Genomic DNA, 24,681 nt, shown 5'->3' on the forward strand with positions numbered 1-24,681 from the left:
ACCATACCAACGCCTTTTTTTTTTCATTTAGTACATACTGCAGTTCTAAGATCAAACAGGAGGGGCGAAAAAATGAACATAATGAACCAAATTGAACGGTTTATACAATAAAATAAAGCAAGCGTCACCGCTCAAAGACAAAGACTAACAAACATGATTGAAAAATACGTTGAAGACAAGAATTGCTCGACTCTGTAAAATAACTTTGATGCGCACAATGAAAAAGCAAACGCAAGTTAGTTCACGAGTTGTCAGAATATAGACAGAAGTACGGCGTTATCAACACGAAATGGTACATGTTTTTTTTTTTTTTTTTTTTTTTTTGAAGTCAGAAAGGCCACGTTCTGAAAAAAAAAACATTTGAAGACAGTGCGTTCCATTGCTGATGGTTCGCGAAAAAAAAAAAAACGAGTGCTTGAAAAGGTTAGTACGTGCGAAGTATGGTGTCATGTCATGATTGTGATTATGTGCGGTCTGTCGGGAAAAAGTGGGAGGAAGGTATATACCAGGATTGATATTAAACTGCCTAGTCTGGACCAAGAAAGGTAACTTGAGCCTGGCGGTAGCTCTGCGCTGTTCCAAAAGTGGCATGTCGTTACTAGCCGTCAGTGATGAAGGCGAATCAAGATTGCGATAAGCGTTATAGATGAATCACGCTGCTCTCCCTTGAACCATATCTAGCTTATAATCACCAGGAAGAATTTAATCATTGAATGAACGACGTAAGAGATGGGTGAAACCGTGTGCAACAGGTTAGGAGCACCGCTGTAGAAATACGTTAGGTATACAGTCTGGACCGACAGAAGATTTAGTCTTAAGATTCAGTAACAAAGAAACGACACCTTCGTCAGTTGTGGGGGGCTTCGGTTACCCGAGCCACAAGCTGAGCCTTCTATGAAAAAAATCTGCCGTGGATTATTCTTTTTTTTTTCTCTATCGCACTTTGTAGCCTGCGGTGCAACTAGTAACACGCGGATTATTTCTGTTCTACCTAACACGTTTGCTCAGCACAAACGTATCAGTGCAGTAATGTATGGTAGATTTTATTTCATTCCAAACGGGGGACGCATTAGAAGGAAGATTATCCCATATAAGCCACAGATGATCTGAAATGGCCTGGTCGTAAGGCTTTGAATAATCCTTAACAGCACGTCTTGTTTCCTGTATGTGCACTTTTGCTTCAGCAATACGGAATGATAAAAACACTGCTTTATGATCGGAGATGCCGGGGACTGCGTAACTAGATACGTTAGAATTCAAAAAAAAGACTAAGTCGAGTGTAGAACGGGCGTTGCCAGCCTCTCTGGTGCATTCTCAGTAACAATGTGTACAAGATTACACATCAAAGCAATGTCAGCAAGCGGGCTCAGGGTTACGTCAGAGCAAGAATCGGGAACGCGCCAGTCAACATTGGGGTAAGTTCAAATCTCCTGCTATAGAACCAGCCGATCATTTTCGAACAGGCACATGTGGTCACATAACTATAGCTGGACATTCGGTCGTTGATAAAGGTGGTCTGTAGGCGGCACACACCCTGAAGGAATGGCCCCAGCAGATTATTTTAAGAAATAAGCTTTCGTGGTCGGGAATTTGTTCTGGGAGCATAGCGCTGATGCCACCTTTACAGAACTATTGCTACACCAACTTCTCCAGTAGGCTGGTCACGTCTGAAAGCACTTCGTCCTCTTCTCCGTCGTCGACATTGTCTGCTTTCCTACCGTAACAATATGGTATGTTGAAGGAATTAGAACTGTATCGTTTGTACCTTCGTGCAGCCAAGTTTCTGTAATCACTGCAATGCGAGGGTCCGTAGGTGAGAAGGGGGTATTCGAGCTTATGAACTTTATTCGACAAACTTTGCCCGCTTACATTAACCACTCTGCATTTTTGGGGGAGCTGATTGCCGTGAGCTTCATTCTGAGCCTATAGCTTGCGGATGAAGGGCCACAAGCGCATTTCTTGCATCTACTCAGAAAAAAAAAAAAGTTCAGCATCAATTTTGACCTTGTCATGGATAACAGTGACCCGTTTCTTGCTGTAGCGTTCAGTTTTCGCACTTTCCCAAGGTAAGCGGCTCTTGCGCAGCGTGCACTGGCTGTAATCATTTTGCACAAAAAAATATTGCCGCCACCAGTTTACTCGAATTGCGCAAATACCTCTTGTTTCTCTTGACAATCTTGAAAGTAGGTAATAACAGGCCTACGGCTACCCGAGCGGCCAAGACGGTGAATTCGGGCAACAGACCTGCACTTTCTCACAAAGCATGTTCTCACAAAGTGCGGTGAAACTAGTAACAAAAATGGCAATAATGCCGCTGTGTTGGTAAAGCATCGACCAGTCGCACAGAAGAAATCACAAAGGAGAAGCACGTGGTATTTGATATAAACATATATACAAGCACTGATACACGGCGTCAACGTAAGGACACGAATAAAAAAAAAAAAAAACGCCCGAACTGCAATCAGGGTCAGGGAATAAATGTGGAACCATTATTCATGCTTTCATCTTCCGCTTTATTTTCATTCCTTGAGCTACTTTCGCTACAAAATGGGCCCAAACGCATCCGACCAACCCGTTCCAAGCGTGGTTTTCGTTCACGGGCTCGGCTACACGGTCATCTCGAGCCAATTTCGACCGGCTTACTTGAAACACGCAGTCGCGCCAGACGGCAGCTATAGCAGACGACAAGACCAAAACGAGTCAACGTCGTTGGAATCTCGCGGCGCCGTCTGCAATTCGTTCGTCTGCTACTGGTGTACGCACCGCGTATAGCAGACGATTAGCCGAGAGACCATGTTATTACGAAGGCGGAGTTAATTACTTCTCCTTTCTGTAACAGAACAGACCGGGGTACAGTGGGCACTAAAAAACTCTGCGCCCGGTTCTGCCGCATGCCGCCCCTTGGTATATGCAAACCCCCTCAGCGTTTTCTTTCTACCTGTAGGCCTAATACCAGCCTAGGCGAAAATTAATCAGATCGCTGACGTCGCTAAGGCGACAGATTCAATAAATTCTACGTCTCGAATATGCGATTAATTTAACGATGTTATGTGGAGCCAGACAGACGAAGCGAAGCTGCTGTACGTGATAGAGTTTCCATCGCAATAAGCAAAAAAAGAAAAAGAAAACAAGAGAAGGGTATGCATTTATAAGGCTTCCTGCAGCCGCTTCCAGGTTGTGGGTCAGGACGCCAAAAGTAAAGACGACCAAACGCGGACATTTTTCACTAGTCGGCATTTATGCAGCAGACACGTCCTACCCCCTTCGGGTTATATTCGGTCACAAACGCTATAAATCAACAGAAGACTATAGAAGCGCTCGATGCAAACCTCAATGCGAATGTAGGTCTGGGTTACAATTCACGCAGATGAAAGAACAAAATGCCGGAAGTAATTCTACCGTCCGCGTCTAATTACTGAATCTGATGGCGAGCCGTATAATAGTCTTCCTTCGTGTTCGTTATGGTATGTGCTAAGCCTAACCAGACGCGACCTTTCCAGATGCTATGCGACCATTCGATACGCATGTCGTCGAGATGAAGCACGTATCATTTATCATCGTTCGCTGCAGTCCTTGTCAAAAGTTTCGAAGCCACTACGCGGGTGGCGGGCGACCTATCATCGTCCAGTGCACACCGTATACTAAGCAACTATGAAACTGCCATTGCTCCGAGGCCACAAAGGTAGGAGTGATCGAGCTGTTGCTCGCTCTTTCGAGCTTTGGAGTCCAAAGCGTGCTACGAAATTCCTCGCATAGTTCCTGTAAAAACGAGTTCATAGAGTCTCTAGATGTCCTATAGATTTCATGGAGAGCGTTTTGTATTCTAAGATGCTTCTCGTTTTGACTATGTAGAATCTATGGACTTGATATGGGCGACGAAATTGGTCGACAAGTCAACGTTTTCCTTCAGCATACTGAATGTAGTGCACAGACTTTCTGAACGTTCTTGCCAAGTCTGCAGACATTGCTCGACTAATAGCGCGAGACCAAACGACCCCGTACTGTCTTATAGTCATTCTGCATATACAGTATAACAAGTATAAATTGAAGGCCAAAAACTTCATCATGCGTGACTCATTTCCCAGAAAGACGTAAAAAAGGAGGCCTTCGTTGAACGCATGATTTACGTATTACGGTAACTATCAGAGCTAGTGATATATGTAAGTCAAAAGTTTCAATGTTTAACTTGTCTTACAGCGATAGCTGTTATATAGGCTCGCTTCTCCTGGTCGCTTTCATGTACACCGGCTTCCGCTGGTGCCGTCGCTGAAATCCCCAAAATCCTTTGCGAGAAAATTGCAAAGAAAAAATTTTCATTCTGAATCGAGGATGCCAACTTATGACCAACAGATTGGCAGCACGTGATACTGTCTGCAAGGCACTCTGCCGATGATACAGCAGCGGAGAATAGTGATACTACAGAGAGCGCGACCGCGCCAGCAGCTACACCATGATTGACTAGAGCCTGCTGTGTACGTGGATCATACTGTGTCCATTTACATTTGTGTACACCTCTAACCATGTACATCTGTGTACATGGATAGAGCTAGCGCCTGCACTTCTTGCATCGAAGCTGTCTATGGCTAGGAACCCGGGATTTCTTCGTGGCACAGCGTAGACAGAAAACTATCATCATCAGTGGCTCATACCCCCAAGTGCAATGGTTCATACCCCTGTACGGCAGAGGCTACAAGCACTCAGCAAAGTGAAGCGAACAGTACATGCATTCTTTGGAATAATGCGTACAACATACAGAACAGCATGCGTTTCAATAAACAACAAGCTCAAAACAAGCATCTGAGTCACATAATTGATGATAAGGCGCTCCTGTGCCTACATGCAATGTAGGCTCATACCCCCAAATGCAATGACCCATACCCCCGTGAGGCAGACGCTACAAGCACTCAGCAAAGGGAAGCGCACAGCGCGTACATTCTTTGGAATCACGCGTGCAACATACATGACAGCGTATGTCTCAATAAAGAAAATAAAATGACCAGCCTATCAACTGATTTCAATGTTGTTGCAGCACCGCTATGGCCGGCGGCGTGCTGTCAAAATTACCATTACTCCCATTACTCTGAAATAGCATTACTACCATTTCTCCAAAGCCATAAAGCATTGCATTTCCCCCGCAGCAATTATAGTGTTGGCTTTCAACAGCTTTGCTGGACATCCACTTTCGCAGAGGGCCGGGATGGCGGGCGAGTCAATTTTTTTTTCCGTGTTCTATCACGTCGGCATCCCAGTTGCGGAGGCGGTCCTAAATTAAGTTTCTTTTGTTTCTTCTACATGTGATGACAATGATTGAGCGCATCTACTTCGTCTTCATTAGTCTTCTTCTTCTATAGCACTTAGCTTCTTCTAATGCTTACTGGATGGTGCTGGTGTCGTCTTGTTTTCTTCAAGTATAGCGCGATTGAGGCCTCTTAATGGGGTAACCCAACTATAAATTGGAGAAGAACGAACGAATCCAGCAGCAAGAAGGTGAAGGATTGTTTCACTGGAGACCAGCGGCTAAGTCCTGATGAGGAGGAAGAAAAGCCGAGTTTCATTTTTTTTTTTTTTGCCACTTCACCACCGGAAGGCGCAACTTCCAAAAACAAATACTTGCCTTCGCCTTTTATATCTATATGTTCGTGTGTGTATAAGACTGCGTGTTGTGGATGTTTGGCCGTGGGACGTTAATGTTAATTCCTTTCCTTTTCTTACCACACACACACACACACACACACACACACACACACACACACACACACACACACACACACACACACTCATATATATATATATATATATATATATATATATATATATATATATATATATATATAATGTTCTTTCTGCTATGCGAAAAAGAGTAACCGTCACCATTATTGGGTGACTACATCTGTTTCTTTTATTCTCACTTTAATAATAAAATAACTGACTCGCACTTCGTTTACTTCTCGAATGTTCATTCGAGAAGCTCTGCGAATGTTCATTCATAATACTTATTCATTTGCGGAGACAAAGAAAAACAAAGGAAACGATACAATATGCTCTACAAGCTACGTGCTAGAAATATGGAGAGAACGCCAGTCGAGACAGCGCTAATGATCGGGCCCTCAACATGGCTTTCCTATGCGTTATCATGCCACGACGGAGCACACGAGCGGCTATCGTAAACGCCACTTGCTTCAACATAAAACGACAACTTTTGGCGCTTTCTGAACGTCATGTTTCTTGACAACAGAGAAAAGAAAGCAGGCGAGTTCGATGTAGGGCTTTGCCCCAAAATGTTTTATATAGCATAAAACGCAAGGGTACGCGAGGGTATATAGCAGAGAAACGACGTTTCATAAACAGCGAAAAGAAGACGCTAGAAGAAACTTAACCTTTCAAGCTTTCCACACACTGTCGATTGCTTCTGGGCAAATCCACGAAAACGGGAATTTTTTTCCTTCCTTGCCGGTAACAACACCTATAGTTGGTGCTACATCTGTCAGATATCTAGAGACACAGAGAGATTGTGTTTGCAGCTTCGCGTTCTGGGTGCCAAGAGCTCCGGTGTACCATTCCAGTTCGTGAAACTTCGCCCAACGCCGATTTAGGCGTCTTCGTTACTGTGCAGTTCATGACATAGGAGCTAAATTCATTGCATCTTTCACGCCCATAATAGCTTTCTGAAAGGCTGGCTGCCCGCTTTCGTCTGCTACCGGCTTGAATATCGTCTGCTAGCGACTGTCTTGGACGGAGAACTTCAATAGGGCCATCAAGTCGTTCAGTCTCCAAAATAAGAGACTGGCCTTCGGGTCACTATACGCAGTTCGTCGACGTAGGACCCGTACGGTAAAATAATGATGCCACTTATAGCGTAAAGAAATGCTTTGCAGACGACGCACTCGGGTGAAAGTGACAAGAAGCTAGCAGAAGACACCGCGCGTCTGCTACCGATAGCCCAACTATAGAAAGTTTGAGAGCTCGAGTAAAAAGGGCGCGAAAGGCAACGATAAATTTTCGCGTCCGCCTTCCCTTGTACGAAACGACGCAAGGTCGGGAGACGGGGAGATTGCGGAAGTTTTACGAACCAGTTGCACTGCATTTCTCGGGCGCCAGGGCGTGAACGAAATTAAAACACCTCTCTGGCCGCCGTCTGTAACGAAAGCGGGCACACGAACAAAATTAAGGGAACACGGATAGGGGGGCTGGGGGGCCTAGGAGGGGGGGGGGGGGGGGGAGGGGGCTTCCGAAATGGCGTAGCGGCCAGTCTCCCATGTCGATGCAGTGCCCCGCAGTGTTTCTTTCCGGGAACGATCAACACTACATTGTGCTCGGCAGGTCCCACGTCGCAAACAAGTGAAACCTGAGGCGCTGGGCTCCGCACACGTAAAACGCACACGCGGTAACAGGCGCCATCTGCCGGTGCAGATAGCGGCTCTCCCGTGGAAAATTGCGTGCACCGCGGAAGAGGATGTACAGTTAGTTATATGGGAAGACAAGGGGAGGAGACAAAGATACCGCTCTGACGCGGTCGCGGCTTAATGGCGACCGTAGGCGGCACTTTTAGCGTGACTCGCCTGTTTTACGGCGTTATAAAAAAGGCCGCCGAACGTGCTTCGTTTGCGTGACAGCAGGTATGGCCGGATGAACCCTTCCGAATATTACACTTCGAGGAGGACCTCGCCGGTCCGCTCTGTAGTGTTTTCGGCGCCCTGAATAGGAAAAGTTGGCAAATATAAGTTAATAATGTCTTCACGGTTGAAGGTGGGAACAACGGTGCAGCAGGTAATTAACGCAGGCTAACGTTACAGCCATCTCGGTCACGGGATTTGACGTTCTAACAAGGTAGGAAGCGCGCTCAAATTAAAACCGCTTCTGACGCACAACGAAGAGCGGTGTGTAAAGAATAATGACGCTGCAATTAGTGTGACAAGTGAAATATACAATGGCACAACAGAGTCAGCTTTTTATCGTCATATCCGGTTTGCGAAGGGCATCACTGAGAACATTGCATGCTGTAATCGGAAATACGTCCAAGGTGGATCAGCAAACATGTGTCCTGATTCTGTGTGCACAAGCGGTCCTTGACTCGATGATCTGCCTCGACTGCGCCGGACACATAAGCCAGCACCGACATCTGAAGTAGTCGGAGCATTTCAATCAGCGTGCTTCTCGGCAAGGAACTGGTTGTGAAGTTCGCGTCAGCTAGGCCGTGGTGGTGCCTGGTAAGCTAAATTTTACCTCAGAAATAGTCGAAGGTTGTTATCGAAGCACACTGCACACTATACACCGCGGGTACGCCGGTGCAATAGACGTTTTGGAATTAAAGTGCATTAAGCTAGATTAGGTTAGATTACCTGTAGGTTATGTTATTTTGGGCATTAAGCTAGATTAGGTTAGGCTACCTATAGGTTATGTTACGTTGGGTTACTTCAGATTAGGTTCGGGTTCTTATAAGCCGCCGTACGACTTTCATTTGGTTCCTGCTCACAAAATAAAGCTCGAAGGGGTAACACACACACCCCGATGATGACTTTATATCTACCATGACCAAAAATTTTGGCTAACATCCATTCTTCATTGGCGCTAGCGGCGCGAATAATCGGATAATTTTCTTCCTGTCACTTTTAAGGTGTAATGCAACTCGTTAACTACTCGGTTTGAGACTTACGAGCAATGCCACCGTTTCAGTCGCTGATGTTGCATTACCTCTTTCAACACGACTGCTTGCCGCGAACAAGCAAAAAAGCTCACGAAAGTAAGATAAACTGACTTCGTCGCAAGCAGCACGAGCGATGAGTTACGCAGTGCAGAACGAAAAAAAAAAAAGAAAAGGAATAATAGCCTCTATCACGCGCACCTATTTAGCGCTCTCTTCGCAGTTGCTAATGAAGTCGTCGCGCTTAACGTAATGTGCGCGATAAGCCCGGAAAACACCTTTCTCCCAACCCCTCTCGCTCCCATAATGGATTGCGGTTTGCGCGCGTTAGAGAAAAATGGACAGCCGCGCGAAGATTCGCTAACGCAAACCAGTCCGCGGGCCGCTTATCGCCGTAGCATCAAACTGATTTTACACGGAGATAGGGACGAAAAGAGCGCCGTGTAGCTGTCCGTCGCGTCTACGGATACGCGCGTTCCGTGAATTTACGTCTTACTTACACACCAAGAGGAATAGAGTGTTGGGTAGGCACGGGGGTAGAGAGATTTACTGTAACGTTCACGCCACGCGGCTATTATGTACGATAGGTATATGAGCATGGCTGCATCCTATAATAGAGTGACTAAAGGAATGCGCGAAATTTGTAGACGGGTGGAACAACGAAAGCACGCGAACGGCCCAGCACAAATAGAAGAGGCGTTGCCGGAGCTATCTTTCAACGTAGCAACACGAGATAATAAAAGTATGCCCCCGCTACTGACGATGGAATGAGATTGGAGGAGAAATTGCGGAAGGAAGCGTGAGATAAGAGATAGAACGGAGTAAAACACATAACACCCAAGATGCAGTGCGTGTTAGGATGCATAGCGGTAGGCGGAAGGTGCACGTGTTTACGCGGTCCGTAGCCAGGAGTCATAAATACGACGCCCCTTATACTGCATATATAGTGCTTATACGAGGGTAATGACGTTTTCACGACAGAACGGGGAAAGGCCTGCTGGTTATCACCTGGCCCCCCGACAGTGTATCGTTAAAACCGTGCAGGATGCTATACTCGCGGACAACTTTCTGTGGCAATGAAGGGAAAGCTACGGAGGCAAAGCGCGCACAAGTGAGAGCGCTTCTGAAAAGAGTCACGCTTTTTAATCCACGTTGGTTTAGACAGGGGAAGACAAAACATAAACAGCTTATTAGCAACAGTTAAATGAAACAAAGCACACCAATAAGAGTAAAAGTTTACTTATTTTGCGGCTTTTCCCTTCCGCGTCTGGGCAAACGCGAAACCGCCGCACGTGGAAGCTGCGTCGATTCAGCGTCTCTTCCGAGCAACCAAAAACAACTGTCAAACACTGCCGGACTACTTGGCGCGGTAACACATGTGCAGCATCCACGCGCCCGTAGCTTTCCTTTCATTGCCACAGAAAGTTGTCCGCGAGTATAGAAGGCTTTATGGGGTGTAGTGAGGTGACGGCTTATAGCTGATAATGAATGGCGTCGCGTTTCGACGTTCCTTGAACATGTGCATGCACAAGTGAACATAGCATTCTTCATGCATGTGCCACAAGAAGGACAATGTTCTTTTTCTTTTCTTTATTTTTTCTGTTCCTTTTTCAATCCCAGAAAGCAGCATTTTGTGCCAGCGCGTCGTCTGTCATGCCCTCGGAAGCAGAAGGCATGCGAGTGGCGTCGTCTGCTTTGGAAGGAAACAACTTGACTGCGCATTTTGCACCGTCTGCTTACAGATGTCCTTTGCAGCAGAGAAGACCTTAGCGTCGTCTGCTTTGGAAACAAACACGACCTCTGCGTATTTTGAATCGTCTGCTTATAGGTGTCCTTTCCAGCAGAAGGCAAAGAAACGTCGTCTGCTTTGGAAAGAAACACTTGGACCGCAATATTGCAGCACCTCCAAATATGTATTTCGCAGCAGAAGGCAGAGCGATGCCGTCTGTTTAGCGTCGTCGGCTTTGAAAGAAAAAAAAATGTGTTTGCTCGTCGTTGTTGAGAGCAGACGATGACGCGACGGCGCAGATGGACACTTCGCTGTAAAGCACGGTGGACTCGTATAAGCTACGCCTACCGAAGCGCTTATACCAGCGCCATAGCGTTTACAGAGGTGCACGGAATTGTCTGGATTGTGTGCACAGCGTGTCTGTGATTCTCTTCTTTATGTGGTTCCCTGTGTACTTCAGGCGCTCTTCTTTTTTCTTTTCTTCAGGCAAGCGTCGTCGGCGTGTTCAAATGCGAGCGCACTTATGAGCTCCATAGGGAGGGAAGACGAGTTCAATAAAAAATAACCACATGCCTTTCGCGACGAGATCGTTTTCTGCGTTGCTCGCTAATCCTCCGCACTTGGTGGCTTTCACTGCTGCCGCTTGGCAGCTCGGTTATTTGCTTGCTGCTATTGTTGTGACTTTTTTTGCACGTCTTCCTGTCCGTTGGATAACCGCAGTAACGACGCGGGGCGTCTGAAAGCGAAAGCGTGTTCGGTTTTACGACGCCCGTGCTCCTGTGGCGAGGTGATGGGCCGGTAAATTGGACCGTGGCAGACGCGCGTTTCTTGCGCCTTTGTTATCATATTTTGGTGCTTCGCGCGGTTAGGCCTATAGCGAGATAACGCGAAGGCGCAGTTCCGTTCACTTCATTTAGAAGTTGCAGGAGTACGATGGCGTGGCCGCTATACAAAGCATAAATTGTGGCATCCGAGATCGGGCGGGTCGCGTCGCACGCAGCCAGATCTCGAAGGCTTTGTATACAGCTTCCTAAAAAAAAGTTACTAGAGGAAACTATGGAGCCGAGATCGTTCAGCTACCGTGGTAATGATGCATAGTACGTGTCGTATGCTAATATTCGTGCTTGCTGCTTGAAACGTTCTTGTGGCATTATTTCTTACGGTTTATGTTTCTGAATTTACAAGCAGAAATAAACTTCGAAATGCATGAAGGCCTCTGCGCACATCACTAATCACTGAGAATTGTTTCGTTTATGACGCAATGTTTTGTTGAAAATAGTTTGTTTGTCAAGCCACAAAGTCGTTTGAAGCCAGTTTAGGCAAATCCATTAACAAAGCATAATTCCCATGCAGCTTCCGTAGACACCAGCGCTACATTTTCCTCTAGTCGTTTTTCTATGAAACTCTATGCTACAAATTGCGTAAGAAGCGATTGGAAGATTTCACGTAATGGAATTTCCTTCAAGCGAACTTTTCCGTTTAGTTCTGTACTAATACAGAAGGTCACATCCGCATCGCGCGAACCATACTAAACCCCCTTTCAGAAGGCCATCCAAGAAAAAAATCACGTGTCATTCCACTGCTGTGAAGGTGGATTACCTGCGAAGCAGCTTAGCACATGACACAGAGGTGACACAGAATGTAGATCAAAGGTATGAGTAAATTTTATTTCTCTTGAGCGACGACGGCGGTCATCCCGAAGACACACGCGCACACACATTTATTTTGGTGGGCGGTCTTGATCGGCGGCATACATTCGCCTTGGAAGACTACCGCCCCCCCCCCCTCGGGAAGCCGGAGTAAACTAGACACGCGCGACGGGACCGCCACGCCGGGAGAGGGAGAAAAAAATATGCACGCAAGCGCTTGGAACGACGACAAAGAGAGGGCGGTGCCAGCGTACACATGGCCGACGCGGGTCGCACAGCGCAAATCTTTGAGAAACACTTATTATCTACCTGGGAGCATACTGATTTTGAAAATGGTGTATTGATAACTAATCTACTGAAAATGCATTCCCAGTGATGAGACGTATAAGCTTTTGCACAGAATGAAGCGATTTTGCATCAAATTCGAGGGCTGAGTTTTTGCGCACGCAGATCTGTTGACGGACACGAAAAATGCATAGAAGCCTAGACATCGACAGCTTCGCTGTAAAAAGAAAAATAAAACCCTGTCATTTCAGCCTTCTGCGACTAAACCTGTTACAATGTTTACCTCTCCCAAGCCACAGACAACTTTGGCATCTTTCACTGGATATTTTACTTCACTCGAAAGAATAAACGCTCCGAATCTGTATGCGTGCGCTCGCGTCTGCGATTTATTCCCGTGCCAGAGCCTTTTTCGAGCAATTCCCGAAGCTTGTCCCGACAGTTTCTTTAATTTCATCTATCGTTGTGGACTATGAACAATTTAGGCTTAGAGGAACATGACCTCTACGCTAGCTGAAGCGCGTTGGGAACAAAACCGAGAGATATAAAAAAAGTAATTTCAAATCAACAGTTCTGCATATATACACTCAGAGACTCCTTGCCCACTGTGCACAGTAAGGTAAGTATAAGCTTCGAAGCAGGCTTTGGGAAAGTTCGTTCGTCCCGCCCGAGAGGTGATCTGGTCCGGTGGAACCCCTGCAACCCCCTCGGCCGCCTGTCATTCAAAGTCTGCGCACGAAACGGGCTTCGCATGAGCGTCGGTATGCCCGAGTCGACGCGGCAAACCGCATCTTCATAGACGCGGGCACATTTCCCAAATGGAGTCCCGTAATTGAGGCGTCCCGATAAGTGAAAAAGGCGCTTCACGTGAGCGGCGAACATGAACGCCAATCACAGATTCCTCCTCCTTCACCCCACGATCCAACTCGGAGGGGATAATCAATCGGGAGCATAATAGATCCACGGAGGGGCGTGAAAGTTTCGTAATCTTGCGCGTCGTCTGCTACGGCTCTTCGATCGTCGTACGCATCCGCTCGTCTGCTTCTTCTGCAGGCACGTCGCTATGATGCAATCGCTGCACGACGTTGTGTGCATCGTCTGCTCGAAGGAACTGAGAAAATCGTCTGTTCGACTCAGGTGCACCGGCGCCGCTTGGTGGACTAAGGTGCCGGCCAGCCGGCAACCTCAGTTTCGTACCTCGTCGAAAGCGTGCTGAGCAAAATATTCAAGCCGCACATGCGCAGTGCTCTTGCCTTTTTACGCATTAGACACGCGGGACGATTGGAAGGGCGCCCCGCAGAAATCGAACTTGCGCAGCTTTCACCCCTCCGACTGCTTTTTCTTGCTTTCTTTTATTTGCTTCTTTGTCGTGTCTGCAAGGACGAGTCCGTTCCCGATCGTCTGTCGAGTGTTGCCGTTCAACACCGCTAGGGGTCGTCGGTTCATCCTGGCATCGTGACGCACGTACGCGTGCGTGCGAATGGAAAATGGTTGCTTATACGGGCTGCAGGATCCTTTCGCCTTTCATACTTCTTACGCATTCTTTTTGTTTTGTTTTTTTTTCCTCGTGCCGCTGAGTCAACGAGCAGCGGTTTCTTGCAACGATGGCTCAATAGGCCCCTGCGTGGCAACTCGCCGAATGATGTGCGCGGCGCAAAAACCAGTCTATAATTTGCCTCCGAAATTTAGAACCTATACGCAGCTTACGGTTTGGCGCGTAGCACGCGTTACACGGCACCGTTGGTGCCTTCGGGGCATAAACTGCGTAGTTGTGCAAGACCAGAGCGCGCAGGCAAGACCGGGTGTCGTACATCACTGCGTGACTGACGATGTGAAAGCGGGAAAGCAACTCGTGATAGGAAATTCGCCCCTGAAATTAGTGGCGTGCCCTTCGCAACGTTGTAAATACATTGCTGCGTTTCAGCACAACGATGATGCTCGTCCTCTTCCCGACACTGGGGCATGACAAGAAAGTTACGCAGAAAGTGAAAGTGCGAAGCTGTATGTGTTGAATATGCCAAGATGGCAGAGCGAAGGCAACGGGAACAGAGCGACAAGCAGTGTTCGCTTCTGATTACCCGAATGAGTGAGTGAGTGAGTGAGTGAGTGAGTGAGTGAGTGAGTGAGTGAGTGAGTGAGTGAGTGAGTGAGTGAGTGAGTGAGTGAGTGAGTGAGTGAGTGAGTGAGTGAGTGAGTGAGTGAGTGAGTGAGTGAGTGATGAGTGAGTGAGTGAGTGAGGAGTGAGTGAGTGAGTGAGTGAGTGAGTGAGTGAGTGAGTGAGTGAGTGAGTGAGTGAGTGAGTGAGTGAGTGAGTGAGTGAGTGAGTGGAGAAGGAATCGTCTGAGTGAACGGGTGATAGCATGAAGTGAGTGAGTGAGTGAGTGAGTGAGTGAGTGAGTGAGTGAGTGAGTGAGTGAGCGGAGAAGAGAGTGTGTGAGGGAGAGGGTGAGTGAGTTGCAGGTCCTGCCTAAAATAGTTGACAAGGTTCACAATATGCAAAACGTCTGCCATTAGATAGGGCGTGCTTTGTACATTCAAGTTTACTCAGAACGATAAAGACGCAACTTCACATTCTCTGCATTCGAACACCTCGAAGAGTGTTTTCCAGCGAAATAGTTCATGGCCCAGCGAGCGCAGAAGTATTCTTGACATTGATAACTGACCTTTCAACAAACTTCTTCATTGTAAAGGTACCAGCTCAAAATCAGCAGAATATGTGATTCTTCAACTTGATATTTATTAACCTCGACATTCAGGCTTCAACTGTGTCACTTAAGAAAAAAGGACAAAGTGAAGTCATTTTGCAGCCTATACTTAGAATTGACAAGCTGTCTCAAATGCACATTCCACACCATTATGAGGTCGATTATGAGAACAAACAGTTATACGGTGTCCAGTTAACGATCATTCCCAAAGAAAAGAAAAAAATTAAATTCTGGGGATTTAGGTGCCCAAAACCAGGATGATGGTCATGGGGCACGCCGTAGTGAGGGTCTCCGGATTAATTTCGGCCAACTGGGGTTCTTTAACGAGCGCCCAATGCACGCACACGTGAGTTTTTGCATTTCGCCTCCAATGAAATGCGGCTGCCGCGGCCAAGGATTTGATCCCGCGACCTCGTGCTTATGCGGCGCACTAAGCTAGCCCCTAAGCGACCACGGCGGGTCTCACAAAGCATCCCGAGCACAAGCAAAAAAGTTTTTTTTTTTCTACTCTACGCAGATGCAACTATAATTTAAGCTTCTGAGTTATTGGTGACCTCTATCATGCCGAGCATGAACGTAACTTGAACATGAAACGTTTCGAAGATGCAACGCCCAATAATTCTACAACGTCGCTGCTGATCTGAATGGCATGGACAAAAAAAGATGGCATCCCTCTCCTTTTGAGGGATGGTGCATTCCAGATGTCTCTACAATATCCCTCAGAGTGTCACTGACCATCTACAGCTTACTGTTTAATGGTTTAAAAGAGCACCAACACAAATTTAGGAAATCGTAGAAGCGCTACCCCATTCTTCTAATCACGTACAAAGATTGAACTTAGTGAGTATGACGGTGGGGAAACCTTTATAAGATATTTTAATTGGTTACCAAAATAAATCTCGAGAGGCCTGGCCTGCAGTCGTCAAAATCATCGTGGCGTCATGACACGGAGCAAACTTTGCTGACGTCATTCAGCAATAAGGCTATGTATGACGACGTTGTTCATTAAAAGATAAGAAACTAGAGTGCTGCGCGCGTTTCGTCTGTCTGCGCTCGCGTGCGGCAGCCGCGACGATCGCAGGAACGCAGATCTGGCCGGTGTATCATGACGTCACAGCACCTGCACATCCGGGTACCAAAACCGAAACTGGTTCGTAGAAACAGGTATCATAGCAAATTATTTAGAACATTCTGACGCCTGTCAGTATTTCTCCTGCGGTTTAACAAGCTTGTACTTTTCATTGAGCGCACGAAAGATAAGTCGGAAATGTCGTGTCATTACTCCCTTAAGGGTACACGCCCCGTCAGCGGTTGCCGAGACGCTGATCGTGAGAAAGTTCGCGAATAACTTTATAAGAGGAAGGCGCACTAACAAGGTCTAAACCAAATTAGAGCGCACCGTTTCGCTCCAGTGCCTTCATGAAGCGGTACTCTGATAAAAAGCACCACGTCCCGTTATACACCGTCTACGCTTCCGCGTTGCAGACTCCCATCTGGGCACATCCTAGTCGGGGAAGTGGTTCTTTGGCTCAAACGTGTGTCCCAGTGAGAAGAAACGGCCCCCGTCTTGGAAGTTTTTGCTAAATTCGAGTGAAATGCGCGACCACACCGTCACGAACCACAAACGAGAGCAAAACGCGTGCTTCGAATCGCATCTACGTCACGGCCAGGGCCGGACCAATCGCGGGGGTCATTCGTTGCGAGCCACTGGCGTTGAGGAGGATGTGGCGTTGAGAAGAAGTGGCGGGTGGGAAAGAAGCGTCCAAAAATGGCCACACGTTTGTTGCAGAGAGGGCAGAGGGATGACGGAAAGGGCACCACTCCTTGGTGGAGAGAGCGCCTGGGAGGAGACCGGCCGGCGTGCATCGCGTCGTCTGCTACGCGTCGTCTGCTCCGAGAAGTTTTCTTGACTGCTCCGCGAGCGCATCGTCTGCTCCGGGAGATCCTCTCGTCTGCTCCGCGAGCGGGGCATCATCTACGCCGGGGAGTAGCGGTTCGCGCGTCCGTCGTCTGCTTGCCTCCAAAAAGCCCGTGGTGGTTGTTTGGTGCAGCCGTTGTGCGGAGTTTTGTCGACTGGTGTGGGTGTGGTGTTCCGTGGAAGCCCTTTTTTTGCCCGGCCCAATTTTTTTTTTCGGAACTATACTTCTTGGTGCGCGTCTTCAACACGACTAGAAGACGAGGAGAGAGGCAACTGTGTGGAGTTTATATTTTTTTCTATTTCTACTTTTTTTTTTCTTCCGTACCGTATACGGTCGGTCGTCTGCGACGTTCCAGACGACGCATCCACGGCACGCGCAAAAGACGACCAGCAGACGAAAATGTTCAGGTAAGATATCGGCGTGCCATTCGTCTGGCCGTTTCCTCGTTCCTTTCAAGCCTACACGTGCGCATGAGTCTCTGGCCATTGTGTATAGAACACGCGCGTGTGGTGTGTTTCCTGCCTTGACCCTTTGGACCCCCCGTCTTTTGGTCCGGCGATCACATGATGACTGGTTCCGAGCGCATCAATCGCTGCGTGCCCTGGATCGCCCTAGGCGGGCGGCGGTCGATCTTTGCCCGTAGTGACCGTGACTTGACAAGCCGTGCAGCATTTTTTAGGAGGAGCGATAATTTTAAAGGCCATTCCGAGGGTGGGCTGACCCACTCTTGAGTCCGTAATGGCAGGGTTGGTTTCTTCGTTTCCTTGGCATTTATTTTTGTAATATTTTTAAAAAGTTTTATTTCGTATTCAGAGGGCAGGTGCATAGTTGCGAGACACTCGTTATCGTGAGTCGGATCGCAGTGAGGCTATAGTAAGCCGGCTTGGGTCGTCTAAAGCAAAAGTAACCTTAGAATGACTCCGTATAAACCGCTGGGCCCTTCTGCACATCGAAAAGCTTCCTGTATGCCTCGACAAAGCTCCGACTTGTATACATCGTGGCTAATCGAGAGTATTTCTGTGGCCGCGCTGCCTCCACTGAATAATACGATGTGACAATAATATATATATATATATATATATATATATATATATATATATATATAAATTAGCGTGTTGATATCTTATATAGGTAATTCAGAAGCATACTCGCAATTGATTTAGATATGGAGCTCTTCCACCACGTTTAATGGGCTCAAGAATAAAGAAACCGTGCCCTCGAAGTTGCAATGCCGTGCATAAGTAGCAGTGTAGGGACTAGCATTGTTTCCTGGCGTTCTGGAACATCCCTTAATAACTGGCAACGTATATGTAAATTCGCGGCTCTGGTAAGGGAGGGGATAATTTTCATGAATTCAACCACAATTCCCAACCTCTCCGCCAAAAATTCCATTATTAGATCGAACACGATCTATAGGAGACAAAAAAAAAAAAAAAAGAAACAGAACGTGTCGATTTCCCGTGTTCTCACGCGAGCACATACGTGCATAGTGCGTAGCCCGAAAGCTGAACGCTGCAAAACGCTTTGAGCTTATCAGCGTGCAGCCTTTCTCACACGTGACAGCGACAGGAGTACTCCACTAACCGCGCACAAACCACCGCACCTATACAGGAAACCGTGCAACGCATAGTAAACGAAACTGGTTTATTAGTAAACCGTCAGCGTTCGTGGAACATGCATCTTACAGTCTCTCGTTAGTTGCATGCAGCTTCCGGTCATGACATTGTCGTTAGGCTTAACGAAACGTAAGCACGCCAGCAGACTGAAACTCATTCTATTAGTTCCTAGGATGCTATACATGACCTCAGTCCGTGCAACTCTTGTTTGAGCGCGTAGCGTATTCTTGACTTGCGCCACAAGCAACGACCACTATACTGGCCAGTATTACGTTACAAAAGTAATGTGGCAGCGTAGTGGAAACTACAGCTAGCACGTCAGCCAATCAGGAGCGCGATCACGAGAATGCACTTGACCTGGCGCGGCGTGTTCCTCCGCGTTAGGGCACCGTCTGCTCAGCATCGCGACCACCAAAACACTCCAGTACCGCGCCATTGTGACACTGTGTGTGGTACAGCGGCATTTAGAACGTCGTGTGCGGCCTATAATGTGTAAATGGTGGGCAAAAGTGTTTTAAGTTTCAACCAAGGATCTAGGGTGAGAAGCAGACGAAACGCGACACCGCGCAGAAGAGCAGTCTCTATATAGCATGTCGTCTGCTGCGTATATTGCGTAATTGGTGGACGACAGTACTTAAAGTTTGCACCCGAGAGATGGGGTCGCAAGCAGATGAAAGCAAACTACCGCAGAGCGCTAAACAACGGCCTTTAGAACGCCTTCTGTTGCGTATAATACGTAAACGGTGGGCAATTATCTCAAGTTGGCACCAAGAGAAGAGGTAAGAAGCGGACGAAAAAAATTAACAATTACGGTAGTAACCCGTACTTAAGCAGCTTTATTTCCTCTGAATGTATTTGAACTAGAGTAGGGGGCTCAAACGAATAAAAACGCTTTTGTCCTCTCTATTTCAACTTTTTTTGTCTCCATGGCTGAGTACTGGACACGCAGAACTGTTCCAGGATATATCATTGCGACAGCAATTATATGGAAACTCCGGGCGAACTTTTGCCGTCGCCGTGACGTTCCGTATGTATTTATGTATAAGTGTGCTATATTTTTATCTAGGCCGTATATGCACAGGGGTAATTGGACAGGGGTAATTGGGGATCGCAGGGAGAAGCCTTCGTCCTGCAGTGGAGAAAATATAGGCTGCTGATGCTGCTGATGATGATGATATGCAGAATATATGTTATACTGTTCAACCGCCAAGGTTGCTCAAACCAAGACGATGTTCTTGACTGAGTTGTTCGTCAGATTTTTTTTTTTTTTTTAGAAATGCAGCACACAACCAAAAGTAATGGACCATTTCATGCACAGCACCTGTCTTTTATCCTAAACCTTCTATTATTAGAAAGTGCAAAGAATATTGCTGCTCACAATCTGAAAATGATGTAATTTCACTGGCACCGCTACTTACGGGCACAGCAGTGGCGTTTATGCGATGACATTACAGGTCCTATACGGCTTGTTGAAGATTTTAAGGACGCCAGAAATTTTGGCGCAACCGCGCACAGTTAGAACACCGTCTGGAAAGTTCAACTGCCACGCTAAACCTTGCTGTCACTGTGAGTGGTTCGCCCTTCGGGCGAAGCTGCAACGTTTTTGTTATTATTGCATTCACTATCTGCACTTGCTATTACAGCATGGTTGTACTTGGTACCTTTGCGCTACACACGGATAGATGACAATTTTTTAACTTTCGTTGAAACTTCCTTCATCTGACTGATTTTCGAATAACAAATTTGCCGTATTAATTTCTTACGAATATTTCGTATTGATGGCGCGCTCTTGTATGTTCCCATTGTATCGTGCTGTCCGTCTAAGACTGCTCACATGGATGTTGTGTTATTAGCTATTATCTAACACACCACAGTAACCACAAGCGTACAAGTTTCACTGCTTGTATGCCATTCATCTGCCGCATCGTTTCAAATTCATCACAGCGTGCTTTGTTTCCTAATTCACTGCATTCGAAAACTTCAGTTTCTGTCAAAGTATAGTGCACCCAAGTCAGGAATTCTTCACGCCTTTTCACCCATGCCTCTGGATGCGATTTTTATTGTCTGGAATAGAATTTAACTTTATGAAACGGCTTGAGGAGTGGTCGCTGTTCTTGATAAGGATCTTTACTTTCGCCTTTTCAGTAACTAATACGTCCTGATACTTTTTTCTGCTAAGATCTTGTTTGGCCGATCTTGCTTCGTCTTGGCTTTTTGAGACAATCTTCATAGCCTTATTGGACCGTACAGCCAGTATATCTGCTGGTTAAGTGATCAGATCATCTTAACCTTGTGTCTTTTCTTAGGAACCTCGGATGCGGTGTCCGTTACATCGATCGATCTTCAGAAAAAAGTACCAACACACTGTAGCATTTTTGTTCTCTCTTCTTTCTCTTAAGTACGATCGTGCAAAAGACAGGGTACTTACAAACGAATCGTAGTATGCTTAAGTCCTTTTTGATATGTTATTAAACGATGAGAAATCGGAAAGTTCGCAGGATCACCTACATTAACGACGCGCAGGAACAGTTGTGTGTAAAGTCTGGAAAAACGTTTCGTTCAGAACACATAAAAATGAAGCTAAGCAGTCAACATTTTGTAGATAGACATTAAGTAGATTTCTACGCCTTCTTAGAGCATCGTTCGTTCGTATAAAAGTAGTTAGCGAGCCCACATTCCTAGGCCTAATTTTATCCGCAAACCTACAAACGAGTCGTTTGCAGTAAGTCCAAATACTTGAAACCTGAAAGTTGAACCCAAATGTTCTTTTTTTAATTGCTGATTTAGACTTTGAAACACGCTCCTATATGATACATACGTTTCCTGCCCTCAGCAGATGTTAAGAAAGAATGGTTCAAATGAAAATTACAGTCGTCGAGCAAGCAATCTTGCTGGAGTCAAAAGTTTCGACAAGTGGGCTTGTCGCTCCAGGAGTTGTCCTCGTCACTTGTCAAAACGTTGTCCCCAGCGACATTCCTTCTTCGACCTCTGCTAAGTAGTACTTGAAGCCTCGATCTTTCATTGAACCTCTGTCGAGTTTGTTTGTAGAAAGTCTTGTGAACAGCATTCAACTAAACGTGCGAAACCATAGCTCCACAGGCTGCCCATAAACTGTCTGGAGACTTGACAGCTAAACAACTACAGACTTGATATAGAATCGAAATAACTTTTTGCGAGGACACGCAGGGTTGCTTGGCCAGGCTCACGCGATTGGCTGCCTGCGATTATAAAATCGTTCTCGGCTGCACAAGTCAACATTTCTTGAGCTCATTCTGATCGCTGAATGTGTCAGCGCGTGATCCCATTTGTGAAAGGTTTTGCGAAGTGTCGCTGCCTGTCGTGCGAGCTTTGGTTTCAGAAATACGTACATCCGTTTGCTCTATCCCCACTCAAGCTGTTTTCGCGTAGTGTGGTGTTGGACCCTTGCTGCTCAGTGTGGTTCGTCACGTTTGCTATCAAAAAAACATCAAGTATAAAGCAAAACTTGGCGGTATAGCAAACAACGATGTTGTAGCCGTAAGAAGCTATGCTGTCCGTTGAGGTCTTTGTTAATGTTACAGCAGTGGGCCCTTTGACATAGGGTTCGCAGCAATTGCACAAATCACGTGGTATGGAAGATTGCATACAGCACGGATGCGATAAGCACATTCTAGAGATCAGAATGGCGCAAGCACATCGAGGTGGGTGTCAAATTTATCACATATTTATACGACTTAAAGTCACGGCTAATGCGTATCTCCGGGACATTGACATAACACGTTAAGCACTTTGCGGGTTAACGAAAATAAAACCGGATATCAAAGTGGCCGACGTACTCGTGAACAGTCATTGCGAGCTACAAGAGTCCCCGTGCTTTCTTCACATTCTTTGTTATTTTTCCCCTTTTTTTTCAGTTAACACACCAATCGTGATTTTAAAGTTTTTGTTCTCTTTAGCTTAGCCCCGGTCGCGTGATGGCTGACGTTTCTCCATATTTGGGCTGTCACAGCCACCGCCTTCGCCGACCTTGCAGACTAAACAACACTGGGAAGGTCGTCCGTTTGACTATAGTATAGAGCTGCTCTCTACTATATGGAGCAGACGATCATCAGTCAACTACCGTGCGAGAAGCCACTGCAAGCTACAAGAGTTCCGCACTTACATCACTCCCTCGCTTTCTTTCTACCAATCTTTTTTTTTTTTTTCGTTAGATGACTCGTAGTTTCTAAACTACGTATTTTTATGTTACGCAGCCCATGAAGGCTGCGTAACCTTTCATACTTCTGCATCTTCCGACGGTCACAGTCGCCGCCTATTTTTCGAACTTGCGAAGCACTGCGGAAGTGGGAGAAGGTCGTATCCTCGAATATCGTGGAGAGCAGACGACGGTCGGTCACTACCGTGTGAGCAGACGACCCAGCGTCATGAGTGCGCACGCGCGCGCGCATGCATCCGCGGGGGTGAGATATCGTCGTCTGCTACCGTGCGAAGGGCGCGCCCTCGGAAGCACGGCGGGTCTTCTTTCCACCTCCTTTGTCTTCGCTCGCGCCTCCTTAATGTCGCTAACGCCTCCGTCCCGGACGCTTTTGTGTTTTTGTTTCCAAATGTGAGCTTCGTGACGCGTTCCGGAGCTCGCTCCGCGGAGGTCCGACAATTGTCCCCTCCCGCCATTTCTCTCTCTTTTTTTTTTTTTTTTTTGCTTCTTCTGCTTCACGGGCGTCGAGCAAACGCGCCATCCATTACGCTTTTTTGGAGTGGCGATGTTTTTGCCCTTCCGAGACCGTTAAAGCAACGGATCTCGCTCGGCCCATATCCGCCCATTCTGCGCTTCTTCCTGACTGTTTTAGTTTTTTTTTTTTTTTTTTTTTTCTTTCTCCAACTTACCGGGGTTTTACAGCACGTAATGCAGTGAGCGCGAGGTGTTTTCTCAGGGTTATATTTCCTTTATTTTTTTCGTCTCTCCCTTCGCGCCAAGTCTCGAAGGTGGCCGCCGCGGCGTTTCCGTGGAGCTAGCTGCGAAAGAAGGGACGCATTGCCGACATTCCTTGACCCAAGCTCTTCACCGCTACTTGCCTTGTTAGTGTTTATCTTTTTGCGAGGCGTTTCCGCTCCACGCGCCCGAATCCCATCCACGCGAAGAAAAATTTAGAAAGAAAAAAAAAAAAAGGAAAGAAAGAAAGCGCCCGGTGAGATCACTCACTGAGGGCGTAAGGAACGGACGCACGCGCAACCTTAGCCTCCTACCGTGTTTCTCTCTCTCTCATCTCGCCTCACCAGCTTCTTCTTCTTCTTCTTAAGCGATGCGGGAAATTTCGCGCATGAAAATTCAGAAGCGAGCGAATAAAAGCAGACGACGTAAAAAGGAGCAGCAGACGATTTCGCTTCTTTGCTTTTCGTCTGCTACCGCTCATCGTCCGCGCCCATGTTGTTTTTCTTTTTTTTTTTTTTCCACGTCTCCGTCTGCTTGCTTTACTCGCGCGGCCATCTATCTGCGCGCCGCATCTCTCGCACGCCTGTCGTCTGCTAGCAACGATCTTGTTTCGCACCTCCTTCTTAGCCTTTATTTCTTTCTCTCTCTCTATCACGTCCTCGCCTTCCGCGCGCACGCGCATTGGTTGGTCTTGGTGTTGTTATAGATGCCGGCAGTGGTGCGCGGGTCGAGAGGCAAAACCAAGAAACCGTTTCCCAAACTGATTGACAGCATCGGGTCACGGCCATTGTGTAACGGGAAACCACGTCGGCCATGCAGCCTCCCCCCGGCGGCTGCCACATTTCTGCGTTTTTTTCGTCTTCTGCGTCGCCCTTTCTTACAGTACGTCGACGACTCGTGCGTTGCATTATCCGCCGATGGTGCGGCAGTAATCGGCCGTTGGATTGTGTTGGCTACGTGTATATAGCGAGAGGGTGTGTGCGCGTTCGTGCGTCTCGCAGCTGCAGTGCCCCCTCGAGGCGATTTTTTTGGTACTTCTGGTGTGATGCCGAAGTATATCGTCTGCTATTTGCCGTAGCATCGTCTGCTCTTTGTATATGCGAGACGAAGCTATAGAAAAAAGGCCGTGGCATGCCGCCTCGTAGCTGGTATGTCCGCAACGTTCACATTTATTCATATTCAAGCACACATACGAGACCGCAAGTACCCGTAAATGCGTGAATGCGTTAAA

At 47.0% G+C, this 24,681-nt stretch overlaps 1 protein-coding gene across 1 annotated transcript in view; it reads left to right on the forward strand.

The window, feature by feature from the left end:
* Window positions 1–16,934: 16,934 nt before the first annotated feature.
* LOC119454044 (uncharacterized) overlaps window positions 16,935–24,681 on the forward strand; it is a 91,829-nt gene continuing 84,082 nt past the window's right edge. Inside the window, exon 1 of the mRNA XM_049667646.1 lies at window positions 16,935–17,332. Within this exon, the coding sequence (XP_049523603.1) occupies window positions 17,325–17,332 (8 nt within the window). The 5' untranslated portion in view covers window positions 16,935–17,324. The remainder of the gene's footprint in view (window positions 17,333–24,681) is intronic.

The sequence above is a fragment of the Dermacentor silvarum genome, chromosome 5 (assembly GCF_013339745.2).
Source record: "Dermacentor silvarum isolate Dsil-2018 chromosome 5, BIME_Dsil_1.4, whole genome shotgun sequence".
Taxonomy (NCBI): domain Eukaryota; kingdom Metazoa; phylum Arthropoda; class Arachnida; order Ixodida; family Ixodidae; genus Dermacentor; species Dermacentor silvarum.